Source organism: Orcinus orca, chromosome 10 (genome assembly GCF_937001465.1).
Source record: "Orcinus orca chromosome 10, mOrcOrc1.1, whole genome shotgun sequence".
Classification (NCBI taxonomy): domain Eukaryota; kingdom Metazoa; phylum Chordata; class Mammalia; order Artiodactyla; family Delphinidae; genus Orcinus; species Orcinus orca.
In genome coordinates, this window is record NC_064568.1 from 7,470,519 (window position 1) to 7,493,977 (window position 23,459).

Below are 23,459 nucleotides of genomic sequence, written 5' to 3' on the forward strand. Positions count from 1 at the left end.
AACATAAGATAAAAACTAAAAATTTTTCATCTTAAATGTTGCAAAGAGTTGTAAAGAAAGGCAAGGTCAAACCCAAGCTTTTCAAAAAGGGTCAGCTATTTTGAAACTTTTTAATACAAAAGAAAAATAGCCATCAAAACCAATTTTTCTCTGTATTTTCAGAGTTCAAAAAAAAAAAAAAGTCAAGCAGATTTTCTTAAACAGCTTCTCAGGGACAGAAATAAACATGACTGATTTCAGCCATAAAGCAGAATTTTTGAATCCATATGACTGAATGTTGTGTTTGTTTTTTAAATGTCAACATTCACACAACAAACTTAGGAAATTCCTAAGTTAGAGTAAGTAGCCTAAGGATATTTTGTTCCATTAAGACAGTTTTTTGCAAATCAAACCGTTAGTAAGAAACCTCTTAAAACCATCATCTGGTAATAGTCATTAGAGAACTACGTGTGTCTGTGTAAAAAATCGTAATAAAATCTACTTTATAGAAAAAGCCCACACTGTGACCTAGAGGTGATGGCATAGTAACTTACTGAAGAAATGAGATGATATAAATTCAGAAGACAAGGGGTTTACATGCTATAGGTAACATGAGTCAGCAGGAACAAAAAGACGTTAGAAGGTACTCACCCTCTTGCTATGAGCTGGGTTCTCCTGGTCATCTGTAATCTCTTCTTTCTCTTCTTCTGCTTTTTCTTCTGGATTGTGTATTGCCTTTAAGACAGAGTAAATACTCAGCTGTATTCTTAAGCTCTAAGAAAACTCAATCCCTGTTTTTTGGCTCGTAGCTTAAAACTCTCTAGAAACAATTTCCAGTGCTTTATAGTGTTACTCATGTGGGGCTACATAGTAAACACAGATGATAAATCTCATTCACTGGACTGAAACCTGATAAGTACCTGAATGGATATTCTTGACATTGTAAAAAATAATAAAAAGATAATGAATGAAAGCACACCCACCTTGATATGAAGGTTATTAAGTGTTAATATAGATTCCCTACATAAAACAACATGTGGCAACCTGAGATCCTCTTCATCTGAAGAGGATCAACACCAAAGCAACAGCCTCTGACCAGGGGAGATTACCTCATGGTCACTGGATACAATTACTTTCTCAGGAATTTGCTCTGGCTGCTGGTTGTTTTCCTCTTCTGGAGCCTCATTTTGCTGCTCCATCTCTAGCTCTTTCCGTCGTGCTTTTCTACGTCTTGTCTCTGCTCCGATGGTGGGCAGGCTTGGAGGAGGTGGAAGTGGCGGTTCTGCAGCACTGGGATTCCTTTTCTGTATAGGGCAATTCCGGTTCCCCTTGTGACATGCACAGTCCACTTTATAATTACTGCTCCAAAGAAACAACCAAAAGTGCCTGTTTCAGTACCCCTGAATATCAGTTATATTACCCATTCATTCTCTTGTAATATTAGTATAGTAATTTACTCTAGTTTCATCTTTGAACAAGGTAACTAGTCATTAAGAAAGTCCGATAAATACTTTCAACATTCTGTGTTTCTCTATATAACCCCAACGCTTCCCCTATATATGGTCAGTGGAAAGGAAATGAAGTTCCCACTAAATTCAATTCTCCCAACTGTCTACGCTATTTAGTGAATCAGTGACAGACTCTGCAGTGGCCGTACCCTTCTCCATGTCCTCACTTTTACCTACTGATTCCCTACTTATTATTAATACCTTTTCTTCTTGCACCTGTGCCCAAACATCAATTGCCACATAACCCCTGTTTGCCTGAAAGGACCAAGGGAGAAAAGCATCCATTTTACAAAACCCATCACATAATCACCTATGATTTGCCATCTGTTTTTCGGCATTGCCATATACAGCTACATTACATGGCTTGAGTGGATGGAGCAAAGCTTTAAATTCTCATTCTATATGATCCCTGGTACAAGTGCTGTGTGCATAACAATAGATGCTACTACAATTTCTACGTGTGTTTCATACATACACTTTTTGTTATGCTTGCTACATAGAGGCAGAGGCCAAAACACCCTTGGTTAGAAGATTGGTAAGCAGTATCACACTATGTAGCTGTGTCTCTTAAGAAAACACCCTCAGTCTGTCTTTCCCTCCACAATTTCTAGGCAGAAAATGCATTACTCATGGAAAGATTAGGTTTAAAAAAAAAAAAAGCAGCAAATGGCAAGGCACAAAAGCAGACTGAACAGAATAGCTTAATCTGTAAGACAAGCAATTCACGTTAGGAAAGGTTGTGGAAATCTTACCAGTTACTGTACTCATAGTCAAATGCTATGGTGACCTCAGCATCCTTGGTGATGGCAGACACAGCATAGATACAGAGGTGAATCATCCCATCTGCAATCATGTGTCGCACCTGTGTGAACAAGGCTTATGGTTATGATTTATCAAAAAGACCAGGAACTCTCCATAAGAGGGAAAAAACCTTTTACCAAAATGATATCTCCTCACTTAGAGTTAATGGTAGTCTGTCATTTAACTTCATCATTTCATCTGAAACTATCATATAGTAATTGAACATTTATGATACTTCTTGAAATAAATGAAGAAATCTTGAGATGTTAGCAATCAGGGTCTGCTCTACATCTTTTTTTTTTTTAAATAAATCTATTTATTTATATTTATTTTGGGCTGCATTAGGTCCTCGTTTCTGCACGCGGCCTTTCTCTAGTTGTGGCAAGCGGGGGCTACTCTTCATTGCGGTACGTGGGCCTTTCACTGTAGTTACTTCTCTTGTTGCAGAGCGTGGGCTCTAGGCACGCAGGCTTCAGTAGTTGTGGCACAAGGGCTCAGTAATTGTAGCTCGTGGGCTCTAGAACGCAGGCTCAGTAGTTATGGCACACGGGCTTAGTTGCTCCGCGACACGTGGGATCTTCCCAGACCAGGGCTTGAACCCGTATCCCCTGCAATGGCAGGCGGATTCTTAACCACTGTGCCACCAGGAAGCCCCTGTTCTACCTCTTAAAGCTGTTTTCAGTTGCACCAGAAAATTAAAATTCCTTAAGTCTATAAGAAAAGCTCTGTGGATTTTCTTGCTGCATTTGATGTGGTTGCACTCATTATGCACCAAATACTGAACTTTAGAAATGTCTAGAATCTCTCTCACAATCCTATTAGCTAAAATCTAAAAAACTGCAACCACACACTTTCGTTTTGACCCAATAATAAAATCTTTTATATGGCAATTCTTTAATATAACGTCACTGACTTCTTATCCAGTCTAGCTCTTTCTCTTTAGCAAATGCTAACATGCTTTTGCCCATTTCTGCCTTCTCTAAAGAAAATCCATTCCTTGCCCACATCCTGTGAGAACAGATGCATTATTACTTTTGTTTTTCATCTCTTACAACGAAAGATCATAACCATTATCTACAGACCTTAATCTGGGTGAAGTTTTCAGACTGCTTCTTCAGTTGACTTGTCCTTTTGGTGGTTCCATTCAAAGAGAAATTGCTACAGAAATCTTACCTCTGCATTTGGTGTACATGATCTTCTGATGAACCGAGCATCATTACCGAAAGTACGTGCATCCACACACATCTCTACACCATTGAATTTTGAGTAGAAGAGCACAAAGGGGTATGGTCTAGGGATATAATTAAAATTCCTGTAATTCTCAATACAAATAAAAAGGCCACCCCATGATTTCAAATATGAAGCATATGCTGACAGAAGAAGCAGTAGTCCTTTGCAATGCCTACACTTGGAAAACATCACATGCTTGTCTGCTTCTGATTAAAGAATAAGCACAAAGCAAGGAATGCTTCGCTTGGAAAGGAGTCATCACCACTTTATACGTTAAACAATTTGCAGGTTTATTTGCACTTCTCTACAAATAGCAGAGAGGGGTGAGCTTATCTGAGCTGTAATCTTTTCCCCCAAGAGCATCCCATCAACCAGGATGGTTTTTATAGCCATATGCTCAGCCAGGCCTACTTTAGCCCTTACTACTCAATGAATGATGCTCTTACTTTTTGAAGAAATGTCCATTGACCTCAAATTGCTGCCGTAACATGACTTTGCCTCGATACTCTATTATAAGAGTGTCCAAAGCCAAATCTCTTGCAGCCCTCAGGATCTTCCGGTGCTTCTGAACACGAGTGACTCTTCCCAACTGTAGCTAAATAAAATCAGAATATTAACATTAGATAATATCAACAGCAGCTTAGCAGACATTTAAAATATTTCTTAATTGAGGAAAAGGCACCAATATTTTTAGGTTTTATTTGTATGTTACTTAGCTCGATGATCAGACATTTTAAAATATGATAAAACCTTAGTATTTCTAGGAAACAGGCTCCATCTAGTGAACCTGCCACCCCCCCAATCCTCAAAGACAAAAAAAAAAAAAAAAATCTAAGAAAAATATATGATTAAAACTTTAGTGGCTCTATGTTTAATGTAAGAGTTTAGGTTTAGGTTTCTATTAATCTTAATAACTCCTACTGAGACTATATAAAATTTCCTACCCTAATTTATCTATTTTTAATTAATAAAGATACGTAGTTTAAAAACACGTATCCGAACAGTTTCTAGTTACTGTAACTTGCTTTTAGTTAAAGATGCTCAATAGCTGGCTAATTTGTTATTCTAAGGCCATCTGAAAGAAACAGTAATTCCAAAATATGTCCTTTTCCTGGGTTCTTAAAATCTCAACTACTAGGCTTCCCTGGTGGTGCAGTGGCTGAGAGTCCGCCTGCCGGTGCAGGGGACACGAGTTCGTGCCCCGGTCCGGGAAGGTCCCACATGCTGTGGAGCGGCTGGGTCCGTGAGCCATGGCCGCTGAGCCTGCGCGTCCAGAGCCTATGCTCCGCAATGGGAGAGGCCACAGCAGTGACAGGCCCACGTACCGCCAAAAAAAAAAAAAAAAAAATCTCAACTACTTAGGGAGTCTTTAACCCTTTGATCCTTACCTGCATTTGGGAACCAATAACTGTATTATTACAGGCCAATTCAGTCTTATTAATAGTGTCTAAAATAGCAGGTTTGCCCACAAATTCCTTGCTAGAATGTAGATGTTGTTCAAGGGCGTTCTGTACATCTGCACTGTACTGATTAGTGAAGGCTTCTTCATATTGATCAGTCCATAGTCTTATCCGATTTTCCCATCCCTCAGTTGTATTCTCATCTAAATTCTGTGCTTCAGAAGGAGAATTCTGTAGAGAACAAAGGTCAAGTAGGTTAGGAGAGTCCATTAAAGGGCAGGGGTGGGTGGGTGGGGTGGGGTGGGCTGAATATCCAGAGAAGATTAGTTTTCACTTGGCAGTTGGTGTGCCATAAGAGTAATGGCCTGGGAGTCAGGATCTGGCTTCTATCATGGTTTCATTACCAGTGAGCTGTGAGGTTCAGCTTCCTCATTTATAAAGTGAGAAATTAATCTGGATTGCAATTCCATCCCATCACTGTCATTTTATGACCATTTTTAAGTCATAAAAATCAAACTTATCAGAAGAATGACATCAAGTTCATAAGAAAATCTTCATAAAAATGAACAATACAGACACCTTAAAATATCCATATTGCTTAAATTTCAATACTTATCAAACAACAGTGTGCCATCTCAAATTGGTAGTTTTACTAGCATCCAGGAGAATGTTTTTGTGCGACTTATTATTTTTAATATACAATTAATACATGTTCATTCTAAAAATACATGTGAACCAAATAAACAAATAAGTAACTCATACTCTTGCCTCCCATAGAAAAAGCTATCATTTGGAGTATATCTTTCTAGCACTCTACTTTTGACATTTTAAAACAGCCACCCTCTGTAGAGGTGAGGTGGGTGGAGGGGCGTGGGTAGGGGCAGTGTAGGAAATGCTGAGAGATACTGTGCTATATCTCTTTCAGAAAACCGCTGCCCTCTATGACAACATAGTACTGAGGAAAGATTATTACATCTCACCAACATCATCCTAAACAGTTTTATATGTGCTTGTGCTATAGAGACACAGCTGAACTCTGATACATGTTCTCCTCCATTGTGTTCAGGACTTAAGGTGTCGTCAGAAAACAAAACAAACGTGTGATGATGTCACACTAGTGACAACAAGAAGGAAAAGACACTATAGTACCAAAGCTACCTGCAAATCCATGTCGACTCTAAACTTGCAAAAACAGGTATGAAAAAATTAAATATAGTTTCCACAAATTACAGAGAAAACATTTATACCCATTATAACAATTACTTTCTTTCACTTCTGTGTCACTAGTTTTGATTGACTATTGTCTACCATCCTTCCCCCAAGGAACAGGGAAATCAAAGGAAAAAGTTAACACCACTGTTTTTCACATTTGTCACTAGAGTCCAAAAGAATGAACAATAAACAAGGGATGTAACAAACACCTAAGGCTAACACACTGAGAACAGACTATCACCAGCTTGAGGTGTCAGTAGCAGCTGAGCAACAGAAAAGTACAAAAGCTGAGGCTTAAGGGTGTTTATAAGACTGGGGATTAGGGGTGCCCAAATAGTATTCCCAGGTTTAAGCACCCAGCAGTGATCACTGAACTTATAACTTGTTAAACAATGTATACTGGAAGCCTCTGCCATAGTTTTAGCTACTGTTCACTAATATAACTGTATACTCTGCTATCCCATTCTTCCAGGTACTGGAGACCCCATCTCAGTGGGTTTAGAGCAGTGGTTCTCAACCAGAGGGGATTTTGCCACCAAGGAGACATTTAGTAATACCTGAAGTCATTTCTGATTAATACACCTGGGTGTGTGTGTTACTGGCACCCAGCAGGTAAATGCTAGGGATGCTGCTACACAGCCGACTGTAATGCGAAAGACAGCCCTGATCCCTGCAAAGAATTATTTGGTTCAAATGTCAACAGGGTCGAGGTTGAGAAACCCTGGTTTAGAGCAGTCTCCAGTAGGGAAATTCAACTTTGGGGTTAAAAAGCCAAATGATAGGTTCTTCTCATTCTTAAGGTATTGTTCCCACTCAGATGTTTGGTGTAGTTCTTACTAACAATTAATTCTGAGTACAAAATTTATAACTCAATTTAGAATTCTGATATGAGAATCAAAATAAACCAACTAGTACTATTTTTTTGTGGGGGGGCCTACTCTTCATTGCCGTGTGTGGGCCTCTCATTGCGGTGGCCTCTCTCGTCTTGGAGCACCAGCTCTAGGTGCGCGGGCTCTAGAGCACAGCCTCAGTAGTTGTGGCGCACGGGCCTAGCTGCTCTGCAGCATGTGGGATCTTCCTGAACCAGGGCTCAAACCCGTGTCCCCTGCATTGGCAGCCGGATTCCTAACCACTGCGCCACCAGGGAAGCCCCAGTACTTTTTAGTTATCTAAATTTTAACATGCTTATGGGGCTATCTGTCAACATCTCAAAACTGCAAGCAATATTTGGGGTTTACATGTAGTTTTCTGGGAGAGCCAATCAACTGCTTTCAAACCTCTGGAAGTTAAGTTACAATAGTTAGCTGATAAAAGAGAAAAGGCTTAACACCTGGGATCAGGGGCTACGTCTGCCCCTTAAATCTACTGAAGGTCCCCTCTAAGCAACTGTCTCCTTGCAGGAGACAGATCTAACAAAGAAACAGTAATTGTGTTCCAAGATATCCCAGGATTCTGATGGTCTTGGGCTCTTAAGTCCTCTCCCATCTCTTTTACAGATATGTACAAATCTGTTTATGGGTATATGCACGGTGAGGCCTTCTAATTTTATATAAAGTGCTACCTGAGATCTTTCTAACATGAGTCATATTGGTGTTCCATATGTATGTGTGTGTGTGTGTGTGCATAAATCCTAAGAAAGCCTCCCCTCACTAACAAGAGTTTAATGTTTACCACAGAACGGTCAACAGGAAAGATCCTGCTTTTATATCAGTTACACATTTAGGCATAAGTATACTTATGGAATTACACTCAACCTTAATTCTAATTAAATGCTTTGAAGCCATTAAGTAATGGTTTGGGAGGTATGCTGTCCTTCTATATACACACATAGATAAAGGAAGATACCAGACAGTATATTCAAATCTCCTTTGGGCAAACTCTTTCCTTATCACCTAGTAACTGAAAGTCCCTTTAAACCATTGTACATAATTTCTCTATTCTCCAACCACTACCCGAAATCATGCCTCATAAGCTCTTTTATTTGATAACCGAAGAAAAGAAGCACACCAGCATCACCCGAGTCTTCTGTACCAAACAGATATGCCAGGAGAAAACAGCTCAAAAGTAAGTAATTCCAGTATTCTTATCAAAACTACTACCTTCCTACTGGTGAAATTTATCCTTCCAACTGGTGATTAAAGCCTACAGGGAGCTAGGGCGGGTGCACAAGAGATGCTCTATCACCAGAAAATCCTCACTCCTGAGGTGGAGGCCAATCACAATGATGGAAAACATCAGCCTCATTTTGTCTGGCAAAATGTCACTTACCCCCATGCCGAGAGAAGCAGCTAATGAAAAACCAATAAATGAAGGCTAATTACAGAAAGGGAAAATATTTCAGAAAATGGTCAAGAAAATCTACTTTGGAGAAAGGCTCTATGAAAACTGAATGGCAACAATTACAAACTAACGAAAAGCAGGGTCCAAGATTCCCAGACCATCAATGTCAGGAAAGAAGCTGACCAAAATGCAAGATCACAGTGAAGTAAAACACAGCATCAGGGAAGAATACCCCTTACCTTCATCCGCAAGGACTTCCGGGATCCCTCTCGAAATGCCTATCCCAAAGAGGAAAACAAGTAGAACAAAACAAAACTTGGTACCAAAATGACAGTTATACCTATCTGAGACTAAAACTAAGGCAAGAACTAGTGTTCTAGTCTGTCCCCTTTACCCTAGGTAACAAATACAATGGAATTCCCCACACTATTATCAAGAATAGGGGTAGCACATGGCCAGTGAACTCTGAGGCTAATTCCAATACTTTCCATTGCAGGATTAGGTAATAAACAGGGAAGAGCATGCATCACTTAAATCCTATATGCACCCCTGACACTAAAAGAAAAAGTAAATAAAAATGTTAAGTAAGGCTGCAGATTTACCAGTTTTGAAATTAAGAAGGAAACAAAGACCAATCCCCTTAACAAGGGGTGGGCAAGTCACCTAGGAGCAACAAAGTTGCCGTGATGGGGAAGAAAGAACACAAAACAGAAGAGATTTCTTCTGGAGACTTTTTAGTTGAGAATACAGGAAAGTGACCACAACACTGAGGAAGCCTAGACCATTCAAGAGATGTTTCCTGAATTTTTTGTAACAAGGGAAAAACAATCAACCAACGACATGAAGTGGGCATGTACCAGGACAAGAATTTCAGACTGGGTTTTGGGATTGAGGAGGTGGGAGATACTGTAAGGACAGTGGAAGCCTAGACTGGAGGCTGCAGCACACATGGACTTGTGCCAGGTGGGGCTGGGATTTCATACCTGGGATGGGGGCTGGAGCAAAAGAAACTCTGTGCCAGTTGTGATGATATGGAATAAGAGAGGTTGATCTACATGTTCATAATACAAAGTAGCTGATTTGTGCAAGAAGAGCAAAAGTGGCCCTTCAAACATCTGGATCAAATTTCTTAAAAGAATTCTGGTGCATTCTTCATCCAAAATTTGGGCTATTTCAGACACATTTCTATTTGAGATAGTTTTACCCTTCATACCTTGATTTTCTTCGTCTTTGGTGCTGCACGACCCTTTTCTGGACTCTTTTTCCGCTTCTTGGGTTTGGTTCTTCTAACAGTTAAGGTGATGCTTGTAGGTGTGTGCTGTGTTGCTGTATACAACACAGTGGAAGGAGAAAGCTCCTCATCCCAGCTTTCTGTTGCACTGCTATCCCCACCTGAAAAAAGGTTATTTCATAGTTCATGTTGTACAAAAAGCCTCATAAATACATTAAAAGCAGCTTATTCCTTTCGATCTAGCCCATACCCAGTAAGTTATTACTTCTACTATTAACTCTATTATCTGTGGAACATATACCTACATTCCATATAGAAACAAGATTCTTTCTGCATCATTGGCATTAAGCATAGAAAACCCTGTTCTATATCATGTATTTCTACCCTTGAATTCAGTCCCCAATCTCCACTGCCTCAATGTATATGTAACAGAAAAGGATGTGTGTGTGTGTGCGTGTGCACACGTGTGTGCGCCCGTGCATGCTCACAAGGAATAATTTGATTACTATAGGGCTAAAATTGTTGACTCTGGATACAATTAATTCACAACAATAGAATTACAATGGTCTTGAGAGGACTTCAATCACTGTCCATGAAAAGAGCTGGGGACCATGGGAACTTACAAGAGGGGTTCTTGGGATGAATATTAAAACCACAAAATAGTATATGTCAAAATATGGTCCTAACCCATCTTTGGCTCACCTGATATGTTGTCCTGCTTCCGCCGATGAAGTCTAATAACCTTCCCCCTGCTCATTCCCCTAAAGAGGGAAAATAAACTTAAAGTAGTCCTTCCAACAGCATGCAGCGCATCATCAACACACATGGGAGAAGTATCTCTGCATATACTACCCCCTTCCTCCCACCTACCAAATGTTTCCAGGACATTAAATTTCATATCAAATTCAATAGCTTTAACATCAATCTCTCATTCCTTGTTGTCAGCAATTCTCACCTAGTGCAGAGAATTCGAGCCAAGGAGCACTAAGGAATCATCTACATTAACAAACACAAGAAAGAATACTTTGAGCTTTTCCCTACTAATAAGAAACCCTAATCCCAGCAACCCAGGGCTGGATTTAGATGGAACACGATCTTACCTGCACTTGTCACAGTTGAGAAGGAAGCCATCCTGAGAAAGACCACAAGGACACCAGGTAGGAACAGTCTCTCCTTCAGAGTTCGGGCTGTCTCCACAGCGTTCCTCTACGGGCGACGGCAGGCCATTCAGGTCAGAACGGGGGATGATCGTCTGGACAGGGGGAGAAGCAGGAGGTGTCGGAGGAGGAGGGGCTCCGTAATTATGATCCTGAAAATAAGATTTTTTAAATCAACAGTGTCCAAACACTGGCCCCTCTCTCCCCTAAAGTATGGTACATATGGAAAGAAAGAAGAAAGTAGTACCCTTCGTTTTTTGGCTTCAACCAGGAAAGTGATAAAACAAAATGCCAAGGTCAACTGGGACATAAAAACAAGAACAATGATGCAGGGCTAGACGTCCGCTGGAGGCAGGGAAGTGCAAAAGGGGCAACTTCGTCATGCTGCATATAAACATTTCAAGAAAGTCACAATGTATAAGAATGGATTACACTCCAGGAAGATCACTGCTCTGGAGAGAAACAAATGCATACTCACAGCATAAGGCAGTCCTCGACACCCATGTCTCTGAGTGGTCCCATAATTATGAGTGGAATACACGCTCTTCTCATTAACTGCTGGACTAGCCTCCACAGATTCAGGGCTGCACAAAGGCGAAAAGCAACGCATGATAGCATAACACCTAATCTTCCCTTAAACTAAGACTTAACTTCCCATTCTAACCCCTCCTCTTTCCACAACCACCAGCCACTAGAATAAGAGAAAGAACTCAGTGAAACAATCTGATTAACATAACTAAGCCTATAAATAACAGTAGGAGTGTCATTAAATGTGGATTTGTGTGTAACATGAAGCCAGTACAGGCAGATGTCTCAAAGCAGGCACCTGGGATACAAGGTGTCCCTAATGACAAACACAAACGTACCAGCTGAGCAGGGAGTTTCCCCTAGAGAAGCCACTCTGGGCTGGTTTAGACTCAGAACTATTCTTCTTAATTGGATCTCTTAATACTTCCATGAAACCTCACATGACATTTGCAGTGAGTGAGATGATGAAAGTGCCTTCTGCACTGCCCCAGGGACCAGGCCCTCTTCCATTCACTACCAAGACAGGATACCCTGAAGAAAGTACAGGTAAAAACAATGGCATCTTATATTTATCATACCTCTCATCTTGATGAACCCCCAAACACCTTCCAAATATTAGAGTAATAATTTCTCATCTACCAATGACATGCAAGCATATCAAGGACACAATTATTTAATAGCTGCATGATAATACCATAGAACTTCAAACTATTCAAAACTGTACTCAGAAGTTTAGTCTAACGACAAATAACAACAGTAGTATTGGCTACCATTTTGAATTGCCCATTATTTGCAAGGTGCTTTATATGTATTAATTCATTTACTCTGCCACTACTAAACATGATAAACAGCACCCCATCTTTACAGAACATGAAGTTGAGGTGGTGAGATTATATGACTTCACCAAGGTTACCCACTGACAGAGCCAGGATTTGAAACAATGTCTGACTCTAAAGTCTGTGCTCTTTCCACTATGCCTAATTGGTTTGGAAACCACGATAACTTTCTTCTTTTAAAGAAAATTACATAAGATCTTAAGTAACCAGGCTTAGTGAGAAGCTTGGTTGAGTATGTTTCTGTACCCTCACTGAGTGGAAAGTAAACTGTTCAAACACAATTTATTAAAATAAAATAATTATAAATGTGTTCAAATTTAGAAATTTAATGTAAACCCTTACTTGATAATAAAAAGGCATAGGTGGCTAAGGACAAAATTCACGTTTTGGGGCAAAAAGAACTTTAACTCTGATTACTTAGGTACCTGGTTAGGTTTTGGAGAATACTGAAAGATAATTAACGAATGCAATTGTATGATTTGCAGAACTGAATAATGGGTTATCCGTCATTTAAATTAACCAGCACTGAGATTCACAAATCAGAAACTCCAAAGACACACGTAACTCAGCCTTAGTGGTGGATCAAAGGGTCTTTTAGGGAATCAAATAATGAATATTGTTTGCTTCAAGTAATGTACATTTTTCCTGCTTAGAAATACACATAATATAGGACTTGGCAGGAATCAAGTGTGCAGTTCAATGTGGTGTAATGTCAGCTGAGAAGTGAGGGATAAAAGAAAATTCTGAGATATGTATCCAACTCACCCAGTTATTTGCTCCAAAACTGTAAGAAGGGATCTTATAAATAACAGCAAAGGTAATTTCTAGGTGAAGAAGAACTTTAGACACAGGAAAGTATTCTCTGTTAGTGAAGTGCATGCATTTTATTACTTAAGAGTGTCTGCAAGATGGGAACTGGGTGGGGGTAGGGGAATACATCAAGAATGCAGGTCAGTATTCTTGAGAAATAGATGATCTGAACGTGGCTCACTGAGAGGCAATCAGCTCTGAGTATTAGGAAACAGGTGGGGTTTCTTAAATAAACCAAAGGCAAACAAGCATTAATAAAATGAAGGTAGAATTTAGTTTCTATGATGGACAGGTTAAGAGAAAGTAATAACTTTACACAACATTGTTAATTTACTAGATAAACAAGTATTTCAAAGAGCTGTACATATTTTATGCAAGAGATTTTGTACCACTGAACACATGGGGTGAAACATGATAGCTGTTTATTAGAAATGGAATTTGTTTTTTTTGGACGGGAAAAAGGAAAGTGGCATGAAATAAAAGATGGCCATGGAGATGGAGCTGTGCCGGTTGTATCTTACCCATCTCCAAACTGGGTAAATATGAACATATGCACTTCATGTGCAAGTCTAGGGAATAAAAATAAAATGTATATTGTGTAGGTTAAAAGGCCATCCCACTGCACAATACTTTGTAGTCAAGCATAGCATTTAATATATTGCTATGCGTGCCAAATACTAAAATTTAAGCTCACATCTTTTGATGAGGAAACTTTGCAATTTCCATACTGGTTACTGATTAAATACATAGTTACATGCTGACAGGTAACTACAGGATTTCCTAGGATATTCCCTGACATACAGAAACATATATCAGCTCTTATCTATATTTTAAAATATCGATAAAAATTTTGGAGTGTTAGGATCGCATCTCTTTATTAGTGAATGATTTTACGCAAATGTAATCATAGCCTTTCTTCCCCTATGTTTGAACTTCTATGACAGCTAGGCACATACACAGAAGCCATGCTTACGAAAGATATACTCCATCAACTGTGTTCCAAGTATAATATGCAACCTGCTGTTATAACACTACCTCTTAGAAAATGTCTTTAATTCATTTATGGCAGGATTGTAAATTCAGAAAAGTCTTTGCTTCTATTGTTACATCTAGAGGTTTTCCTACAAATATACAAAAAAAACAAAAACAAAACATAATGCATACCATTGCCATCAGATTTAAAATCCCATAAGGTAAGGTCTAGATCTTTTATTTAGTTGAGGATGTTATCCTGTCCCCAGGTTTAATCTTAGAGTGCCCAGAACAGTGGAATATGCATGACAGTGACATATGCACAGTGAAGCATTAACAAATATCATCAATAATTTAACAGAGTGGTATATAAGCTAATTGTTGACATTCTCTTGCTTTATAGGAATACTAAACGAAAAACTGTATAATTAGCTAAGACCACAGTATCAGAAATCTGTCTGGAGATTATGGATGAAAATGTTTCAGGAAACAGAAACACTGCAGTCAAACTTTTAGGCCACAAGTATTTTTTGATTCTGCAATTACTTCTGGACTCCCTAGCAACATTTATGGGCAGTTAGCTCTGTACTATGGGAAAAATCCCTGTTTTAAGAATAATAGCTTTAGGTCTTTTCCTTAGCTACTAACCCCAAACTCGTTGAGTTAATCTTTTCGTTGAAATTTCTGACAAATGTTAATGTTGTTTACATATACAGTCTGTCGGCCAATCCATATAGGAGGCTAGTGGTTGACTTTATACAAATTCATTAACACTACACAATTACCTATGAATGCAGGAAGATTTTTAAGTACTCTATTTGGGAAACAGGTGTAAAATTGGTAGTCTCGGCTATTGGCATAACTACATCTCTGTGGCATGCAAAAAAACAAAAACAAAACAAAACAGGAAAAAAGGCCCTGGAAGTAACACAATCCACCCTTCCCTACCCCCCGACCCTCCATCTTCCTTTTTATATGGGAATAAGGCCAGAAACTGCTTTCAATTCTACACGACCCCAGAATATAATACACTGCTTCTTAGGGTAGCTTCATGTTAAGCCTTCCTCTTTAAGGAAGTCATGAAACAGTTAAATTATCCTAGGTGGCTTTGTGAAGAAACATACATGCTCTTTACTAATATTCTCAGTCTTAAGGAAGAAAACCACTATTATCAGGGATGCAGTTGAACCCAGAGTTCTGGTACAGCTTCTTTACTTTGCTGGAGGGGAAGGAATCCCCAGGGACTGTGAGAATGGCAAGAGAAACAGGGGAATTAGAGCAACACCCACCTCACTCAAGAAGTGGCTGTGGGATCAAGAGTCTGAACTGGACCTGAACATATTCAAAACACCAGGATTTTTCCAGCCCAGACCCTAATCCCTGGTACTGCCTGGAATAGACTTGGCTTCTGGGGGTGTGCTGCCCCCTAGGCCCCTTGGGTCTCTTTCGCTGGACTTTCACATCCTGGTGTAGTGCCACTTCGTCTTGAAAGGTAGGGGGCTTCCACTTCCTTTCTGTAAGCAAGGAAGATTGGGTACAAGGGAGGTAAAAGGACAAGAGGGGGGGAATCTGTGAGCAGGGGGAATCTTGGACAACTTAAAAGAGAAGGGATACAAAAGTCTAAAAAATTTTAAACTGTGAATATAAAGTTTTATAATGAAGGCCTACCTTCATTGCCATTTGGCATTTAAATTCTTCAAGAATTGAGAGTCTATTTTAGGGATTGGACTTTTCGACAAATTCTGAATTCCTAAAGCTGCTCTTAGCTGAAAAAAAAGTTTGGTACCACTGATTTTGAAGGTCCTCTTTCTAGGCAATGAATATTATAAAAACAGATGATACTAATTTCCACATTTTCTATCCCAAATATCAGAATGTCTAAGTAACCTGCCCATATAGCTGCAGCCCCTTTACTCTAGAACAATGAGAAGTACATAGGAAGAGGCCTTCAAGGAAAATCAGTTGGAGAGAACTCCTCCTTATCCTTCATTCATCAGATAATCATTAACTCTACAGAAGCAGGTAGTGACACTTACTTATTTCAATCTTCCTCACCCATCAAAATAAATGAAAACATAATCACTACCTTGAAAATTTAATTCTATTAATTATTTACTCAGAAATCCCGCCCCGCCAAATTCTTTTCCTCCCGCTTCTAATTCTTTTTTTCCTCCAGTTTCTATGGGGGAAAGGGAAAGGTCTAATGTCATTTACAATGGGCTAGGCTTGGGTTTAGAAAATACCACGTTATTTATTATTAGATGCCCACAAGAAATTTGTCTCCACACAAACTGGTAATGTATCTGCTACCTAGGAAGCAGCACTTACTCTGATCCAGCAGCCATATCTGAGTAGGATGTATCTGGTGTGGTGACTCCCAGAGGGATTGCAATGCTCATGACGTCCAACACAGCAGAGAGTGGAAATCACGGGGTCCAATTATCAGAGACTGGCCACTCTGAGAGTGGGGGTGAGCTGCAGAGCCTCAACCAACATGTTATGGACATGAGGAATCCTAGAACAGAAAAGGAAAACATCTAGTAACCAGAAAGTTCTTTGAATTTATTGCAAATATTACTGAATATTTTTCTATTTTTTGAACAAAGCTTTTAAGGGATAAATATAAAACAAATACAAGGGATCAACATTGTATCGTGTTTACTATGTTCTACATTAATGTTCCACAAAGTGAGCTAGCAAAAGTTATGCTCACTTTTCATTTCTATTTTAATTTTTTTCTTTTCAGATAAAGGGAAAGTAACAGTCTGCTCATCAGTGAGCACATTTCTCCCATTCCACAACTGCTTATCAAACAAAAATTTCTGACACCCTAGGACCTAACTAACAAGAAAGAGAACAGTTAAAAGAATTTACTAGTTTAATGTTATAGTTTAATGTTATTCCTTCCAAATTAAATATGATGATAAAAGAAATCAATTTGCTTATATTTGACTGAATAGCTGTTTCTTATTGCCTTCTTTTGTCATGGAATACTCTTTTCCTTCTTTTAAACCTTTTTAATAACTATAATTTTGGGAGAAGATGTAGTTAGTAATGATATCTGTGAGATAATATCCACTGCTAGGTATGAATAAAAACATAAACCACAAAGTGTACAGTTTCATGATAAAAATAAGAAAATTTTGCATGGAAAAGCAGTGAGGATACCTTGAGTTGGTGACCACAGTGGAGTTTGGGAACAGAAAGAAACAAACTTGGTAGTGTAAAGAAACAAAAGTAGATTAAGTAGATTAAGAGATTTGGAGGTATGGTGCAAAGGGAAAAAGTGTACTTTGACTTTACATTAGTGATTTTATAGTTCTGTAAAAAAAAAACATTAAAAGAATGGAACACAAAGCATTTTATGTGGGAGGAAAGAAAGTCAATGTGACTGTTAAGGCCCAGGTTAATACAGATTTTTGCAAAAAAACTACAAAAAGAAGTCATGACTGATATACTGACTCATGATAAGACAAATAAGACAGTAGAAAATGGTTATTTATACTAAAAAAATTAAATCAAATGAAAACTATACCATATTAATTGAGTCAATACAGGGGATCAATGCAAATTTTAAAATGGTAGATGATCTCAGATGCTTGACTCTTATTTTGAAATACGAAGCAAATTAACATGGAAAAGAAAACCAATAGTGAACAGTGAATCAGGACAAGATTTTTAAGAACACGTAAAGATAATACTCTTCTGTATCATTATTTTACAATGCTAGAACAGCGATAAACTAAGCAGTCCTCCCTGGCACCTACACTTTGAAAGAGCTGGATCTCACTAATGGACCTAGGACTCTCCAAATCCGGGTGTGGCAATATACCTGTTCCCACTCAACTTGAGGTGACATGTTGGACTTGAGACTGAAATGAAAAGGGCAAATCTTCCTATCTATTGCTTCCTCACAGCTCATAAAACAAAAGTGACTAATACAACTTTCTGCCTTTGGGCCTATTTTACACATAAATGTTTCCTTTCCCTAACAAACCGAACAGAGGAGAGCAGTACATTCTCTAATCCTCTGGGAAATTGAAATAAAATCTGTTAGTAACAGAAGAGAGAATACTTATCAAATAAGCCCAAAAGGGCATTTTTAAACATTGGGGATTTGTTGGTTACAACTCTTTCTCCATTTGGTATCACTGCATAATTCTCAAAAAAAAAAAAAAAGTCCAGAGGCTACTTGGCTAAATAACCAGAACAGAGTCTAATAATGAGCATACTACTACCTTGACCAATACAGGAATCTGAATCGTGTGTTATATTTCAGTAAAGAACCCCTCACTGCCAATTACTCAACACCATTAAAAAATCCTCTGTCATAGCCATTACTGTTATATGCCCATAAAAAAATGTAGGTGTCTAGATAAAAGAAAATTTACAAAACTAAGCTGACAGTGGTTATTTTTCTGAGTCAAAAAAAGATATACTAAAAGGAAAAGATGGAAAAATCACTTCAGATAATATCTCCTTAATAAATGAGTAAGTGATTAATACATTCCTTAATGAAATCTCAACCCAGCTAATTTGGATAGTTGAAAAATAACTTTAAGAAAGATTAAGTAGTTAATTACTTTCATGAATTCTTCCATTTCCCTTTTGTGTAATTTTACATGACCTCTTCCACTCTTCTGATGAAGGCATTTTGGATTAGCTTGGTTATCCTGTTCCAAATAATACTCTTATAATATTGGGTGTTTTTAATTAAAAAAAAAAAAAGATAACAAAACCTAATTTCTCATATGACCCCAAGACTAGTTCCTTTCCTAAATAACATGCAAAATGTAGCTATTAAAATGTTAACTGAAAAACTTCTAACAGATCATCTATATGCAGTATTTTACTATAATTACCCTGGTTTTATAAGACAAGACAATAGGCTCCTACTATAGTTTACCAAGCTTAGTAGTTATAGCAGTTACTAATTTATCACATAGTTGGAGATATGTCCTAGAAAGAATTGATAAGAATTAAAATCTCTAGGTGGAACAGTTTCAAAGTATCTTTTACTTGTTAATTTGTCTCTCTCTCTTCCTACCAAAGTAAAAACTCAATGAGAACAAGGATTTTTGTATTTTATCCTCAGTTGTAGTTCCACAGCCTACAACAGCACCTGGCACATAGAGGGTATTTGAGAATATTTGCTGAATAAATTATGATCACTCATATCAAAATTATAGTTTTTAGCATTCATTGAAGTACAAAAATTAAAACAAATTAAAAGAATTTACTTGGCTCAGTCACCTTTTTATAGACCTCTGAATATGAAGTCCCCCAAAATTATCTGCCAGTAGTTCTGAAGACCTAGAAAAAGTTGAGAAGCAAATTAGTATAGAAAGAAATAACACAGATGGACACGTGGAATAGAATTCTACAGAAATAATATTTTAACGGTAATTGTTCCATTTAGTACTGTATCTTTGTCCTTTAACCTTGTTATCTTATTTTCCTGTAAAGCCAGAACCTAAATAAAGGGTAGAAAAGGCAATTGTCTATTTGAGTTAAGAAGTGATATATATTGTCTCTGGGTAATCCTTTTCTTTCCTTCAAATCAGAATTCTCTCCCATTTCCCAAAGGATTCCTTCTTTTTATCTCTCCTAGGAGGTGCTTTTCTCCTCCTCTGACCCATTCTTAAATTCGGAGGCTTTTCTTTAATCAAATGTCAGATTTATTCTCCAGTCAGACAGGGACCTACCATGATCTATTAGAGTTCATATTAGTCCTTTCTTCCCCCTACCCTCTTGTCCTACTACAGAAAGAGTGACAAGAGGGAATCCATTTGTGGTCATCTACACAATGGAAAGCATGTAGAAAACAGAGCTTTAATTAGCTTTCTACACTCCAAAAAGAAAAGGAAAATAGGTGATGACATAGGACTTGGGGGGGTAAAAAGTCAAATTTAACATTAGCCAGAAAGGAGTTTCAACATCTGAAATGCTATATCATATATGTGAAAAGAGTTGTGTGTGAGATTCCAGTTACCAAGCAGTAGAGAGTAAATGTTCTTTATGTTGATATCTTACGGATTTCTAACTTTTTATTAAAAATTGGAAAATAAACTATTCTTTAGAAACAATTTTAAAAGAGCATACTCAGAACTGTAAAAATAAAAGGTATGAAGGTAACAGTAAATGGAAGGAAGAAAAAAATTACACCAAGGAAGAAACAGACTCCTTTAGCAACAACAAATAAGAAAGAAAAATGGAGAGGAGTAAAAAGAGAAATAAGTACATGAGTATACAGTAGGGGGAAAATGAATGCATCGCAATTTCAATTTCATTTCAGTTTAACTACAATCCATCAGACCCCCCAGGAACTGTAGTTAAGTTCTTGGACTCAGAAGCAGAACCAGCTTGACTCCCAGTACTGAGTACTCTTTTGAGAAGTCACCATTTACATATAGTTTCTAAGGAAAAGGCTTTTAAGAACGTGCCAGAAATAGTTTATAATTACCCCAGTCTTTTAAATTGAATTCAGAAATGGTCAATAGTCTCTGTATCTGCCATTCTGACAGTCTCTTCTCTATATGACTTGCTGAAAGCACAAGACCCATGTGATCTGTCAGGTCACTCTCAGAGAAAACAGACAAAAAGTGTTTTAAGAACAACTCCAACAGAGATTTCAGAAAAAGAAATTGCATCAGCCAGGTGAGCCGGAAGCAGCTGGGAGACAAGAGTCCAATAAACAGCCAATCCGATGAAAGAAATTCAGAACAAGTCTGCTTCAGTAATCCTGTGAAGAGGACTGGCAGGAAGAGGAGTGCCGCTTCAGAAAAAGAACAGGCCTCATATGCTTCAGACAGTCTTTGTACTGTGGCTGTGGACCTTGGCCATTCTCCCAGAAATGATGCAATCCTGATGAACAAGATCTGCTGCCAGAGAAACAATTGTTAACAGCCTATGCAGACAGCAACTTAGCCAAGAAGCAATCTCTGATCAACTCTCTCACAAACCACCAGAAAGTCAAATTTCTTCCTCAGTTTTGATCTCTGACAAAATATGTTAGTGAATATATATTTAGATATATACAAACACGCCATTTTCTCAAAATGTCCCTTTTAAGTTCCTGTGGCTTTATAATATCTATCCTCTATCATTACATTTGAAAGAAAACACTGAGATTATTTTTATTTTTATGAATTCTCAAGCTAACAGCAAGGTATTTACGTTGAAATTTTACACTTTTCTCCCCTTCTTATAAAAAAAAATGTTTGGGGATGTAGTGGATTCCCTAAGTTTTAAATTCACTCTGCAATCTAGGGCCCAATTATGAGATTTCAAAGTAAAGACAAATATGTACACTCACTAATTCAGGGCCAGAAAGGTGTATTTTTAGACATTTTTGAAATTATGTGAAACTCAATATGTTAAAAATAGGCAGGTGTTACAGAAAAAGAGAAAAATCTCTTCTTGCTTAGGCTGACACAAAAGGTAGGCTGAGTAATATCAGTTTGCAATGCCCACTTTTCTCAAGGGCAGTAATATTACTTCAGATCTTTTAAGAGGGTTAATGATTATTTTCATCCTATTAGCCACAACTTACTATTTTAGAATCTAAAACATCCTCCACCTAAAAATTCTCCCAAGGTGACTTCCCTGGTGGCACAGTGGTTAAGACTCCACGCTCCCAATGCAGGGAGCCCGGGTTCGATCCCTGGTCAGGGAACTAGAAACCACACGCATGCGGCAACTAAGACCTGGCGCAACCAAATAAATAAATAAATATTTTTTTAAAAAAAGAAAAAATCCTCCCTAGACTCCTCATCTCCTAGGCCTGGTTTCTTTTTCAGAGCTTTGGTATCAGGTTGTTCACACAGTATTGTTATGAAATTATTAGGATTTTTTCCTGCCTTGCATACTAAATAAAAGACTCTGTATACAAGAAACCTCATTTCTCTAAACTCCAACTAGCCAGATGCGACAATTAACCAAATTTCTTCTTTTTTTTTTTTTTTGCGGTACGCGGGCCTCTCACTGTTGTGGCCTCTCCCGTCATGGAACACAGGCTCCGGACGCGCAGGCTCAGCGGCCATGGCTCACGGGCCCAGCCGCTCCGCGGCATGTGGGATCTTCCCAGACCGGGGCACGAACCCGTGTCCCCTGCATCGGCAGGCGGACTCTCAACCACTGCGCCACCAGGGAAGCCCAAATTTCTTCTTTTTGAAAGCAATAACCCTTAAACTGGGATTCACTATAAACACAAGCTTCTAAAATGTATTCTGAAATCAATATGTTCAGCCCAATCTACTACCCCGATATTTAAACTATTAATAAAAATCAACAGATATACAGAATAACTCTGAAGCAGTAAAAATTTTTAATAGGCCAATAAATGAATAAATTCAACACAATTAAGATGGAAAAAAAGTCAGAAAAATTTTCAATAAGGGTTAAAAGAAAATAACCACTAATTTTAAGATTCAACTTCTGAATCTACTGATTATTCAAAATTTTGTTATACATGTAAGTTGAGATTATTCTTAAATACTTCTATACTTAAATTTCCTACTTTTGAATGACTAAACAGTAAAAAGGGAAGACAGAGAGAATATTAGAAGACTTTTTTGTATGTTTATATCCTCAATTTTTAAATCACATAACACTTAAGAAAGCAGTAAATATATATGTACATTTAGCTACACAACCAACTTGCCTGAGAACTAATGTGGCAGCTGCATTATACGCTTATCTTCCATTTCCCACCCAAACTGAGATATTGAGGAAAAACACTGCCGTTGTACTGTTTAACATAAAGCTTTTTATCTTGGGAGGAGAAAATGTATGTTAGGAAAAAGTACTGTATTAGGAGTTAGGAAATTTGAGTTCTAGCCTACAACTTAATTAGTCTGGTGATTTCTGAAAAATCACTTTTTATAGATGAGACTTAAGTTCCTCAAAGTAAAATCTTCACTGGGTTTCCTCCTGCTCTAAATTTCTGTGAATCGTGACACTGACTTGGGCAATTCATGCAATGTCTCGGTTTTCTCAGTGTACAGTAGAAAGAATAATACCTGTACGGCTGACATAGGTGCACATAGACTAGTGTTTGTAGCAAATAATAATTTAAGTGGCTCTCTGGAACTTTAAAATATACGTAAACAAAGAGGAGGTGCTACTAATAATCTGAATGTGGCTAAAAATTATTTTCACTCATCTCTAACAGTGTATATTTCAATTTTGCTAAAGTAAAATAAACCGTGTGAGAAAAGGATATGTAAGAAACATGCAAAAAAAGAAAAGTATAGGAGAGAGAAGTGATAAGCATTAGAAGAAATAAATAAGAATTATTGGAAAATAAGAGATGTACTCTAAGAAAAGAGAAAGAGCTCAGAGATCTGGGGAAAAGTTCATGTACTTGGGGTAGTGTAAGTTATAAGTTAGGCTTATGATCTGAAGCAAGTTAATACAGGCAAAGGATCTAGAAATTCAGGGCTGAAGAGAAGAAAAGACAAACGTGTTGGGATAAACAATTAAGAGAGACTAAAGAAACATCGTTATTTAGTAAT

At 38.0% G+C, this 23,459-nt stretch overlaps 1 protein-coding gene across 18 annotated transcripts in view; it reads right to left on the minus strand.

Annotated features, from left to right (window-relative positions):
• Window positions 1–23,459, minus strand: part of SETD5 (SET domain containing 5) — a 90,480-nt gene that overhangs the window by 35,894 nt on the left and 31,127 nt on the right. For 5 of the 18 annotated variants that reach the window (XM_033437262.2, XM_033437241.2, XM_033437244.2 and 2 more), the window contains 15 exons: window positions 19,198–19,257; window positions 16,273–16,459; window positions 15,234–15,458; window positions 11,665–11,857; window positions 11,277–11,382; window positions 10,742–10,950; window positions 10,344–10,402; window positions 9,624–9,802; window positions 8,650–8,688; window positions 4,907–5,149; window positions 3,965–4,113; window positions 3,462–3,579; window positions 2,240–2,349; window positions 1,089–1,341; window positions 631–714 (listed from right to left, as the gene is read on the minus strand). In XM_033437262.2, coding sequence (XP_033293153.1) covers window positions 631–714; window positions 1,089–1,341; window positions 2,240–2,349; window positions 3,462–3,579; window positions 3,965–4,113; window positions 4,907–5,149; window positions 8,650–8,688; window positions 9,624–9,802; window positions 10,344–10,402; window positions 10,742–10,950; window positions 11,277–11,382; window positions 11,665–11,756 — 1,641 coding nt within the window. In that variant the 5' untranslated portion in view covers window positions 11,757–11,857; window positions 15,234–15,458; window positions 16,273–16,459; window positions 19,198–19,257. Of the gene's footprint in view, window positions 1–630; window positions 715–1,088; window positions 1,342–2,239; window positions 2,350–3,461; window positions 3,580–3,964; window positions 4,114–4,906; window positions 5,150–8,649; window positions 8,689–9,623; window positions 9,803–10,343; window positions 10,403–10,596; window positions 10,638–10,741; window positions 10,951–11,276; window positions 11,383–11,664; window positions 11,858–15,233; window positions 15,459–15,612; window positions 15,628–16,272; window positions 16,460–19,197; window positions 19,258–20,407; window positions 20,642–23,459 lie in introns of those variants that run through there. The other 13 variants (XM_033437249.2, XM_033437254.2, XM_033437247.2 and 10 more) reach the window with 12 other exon arrangements.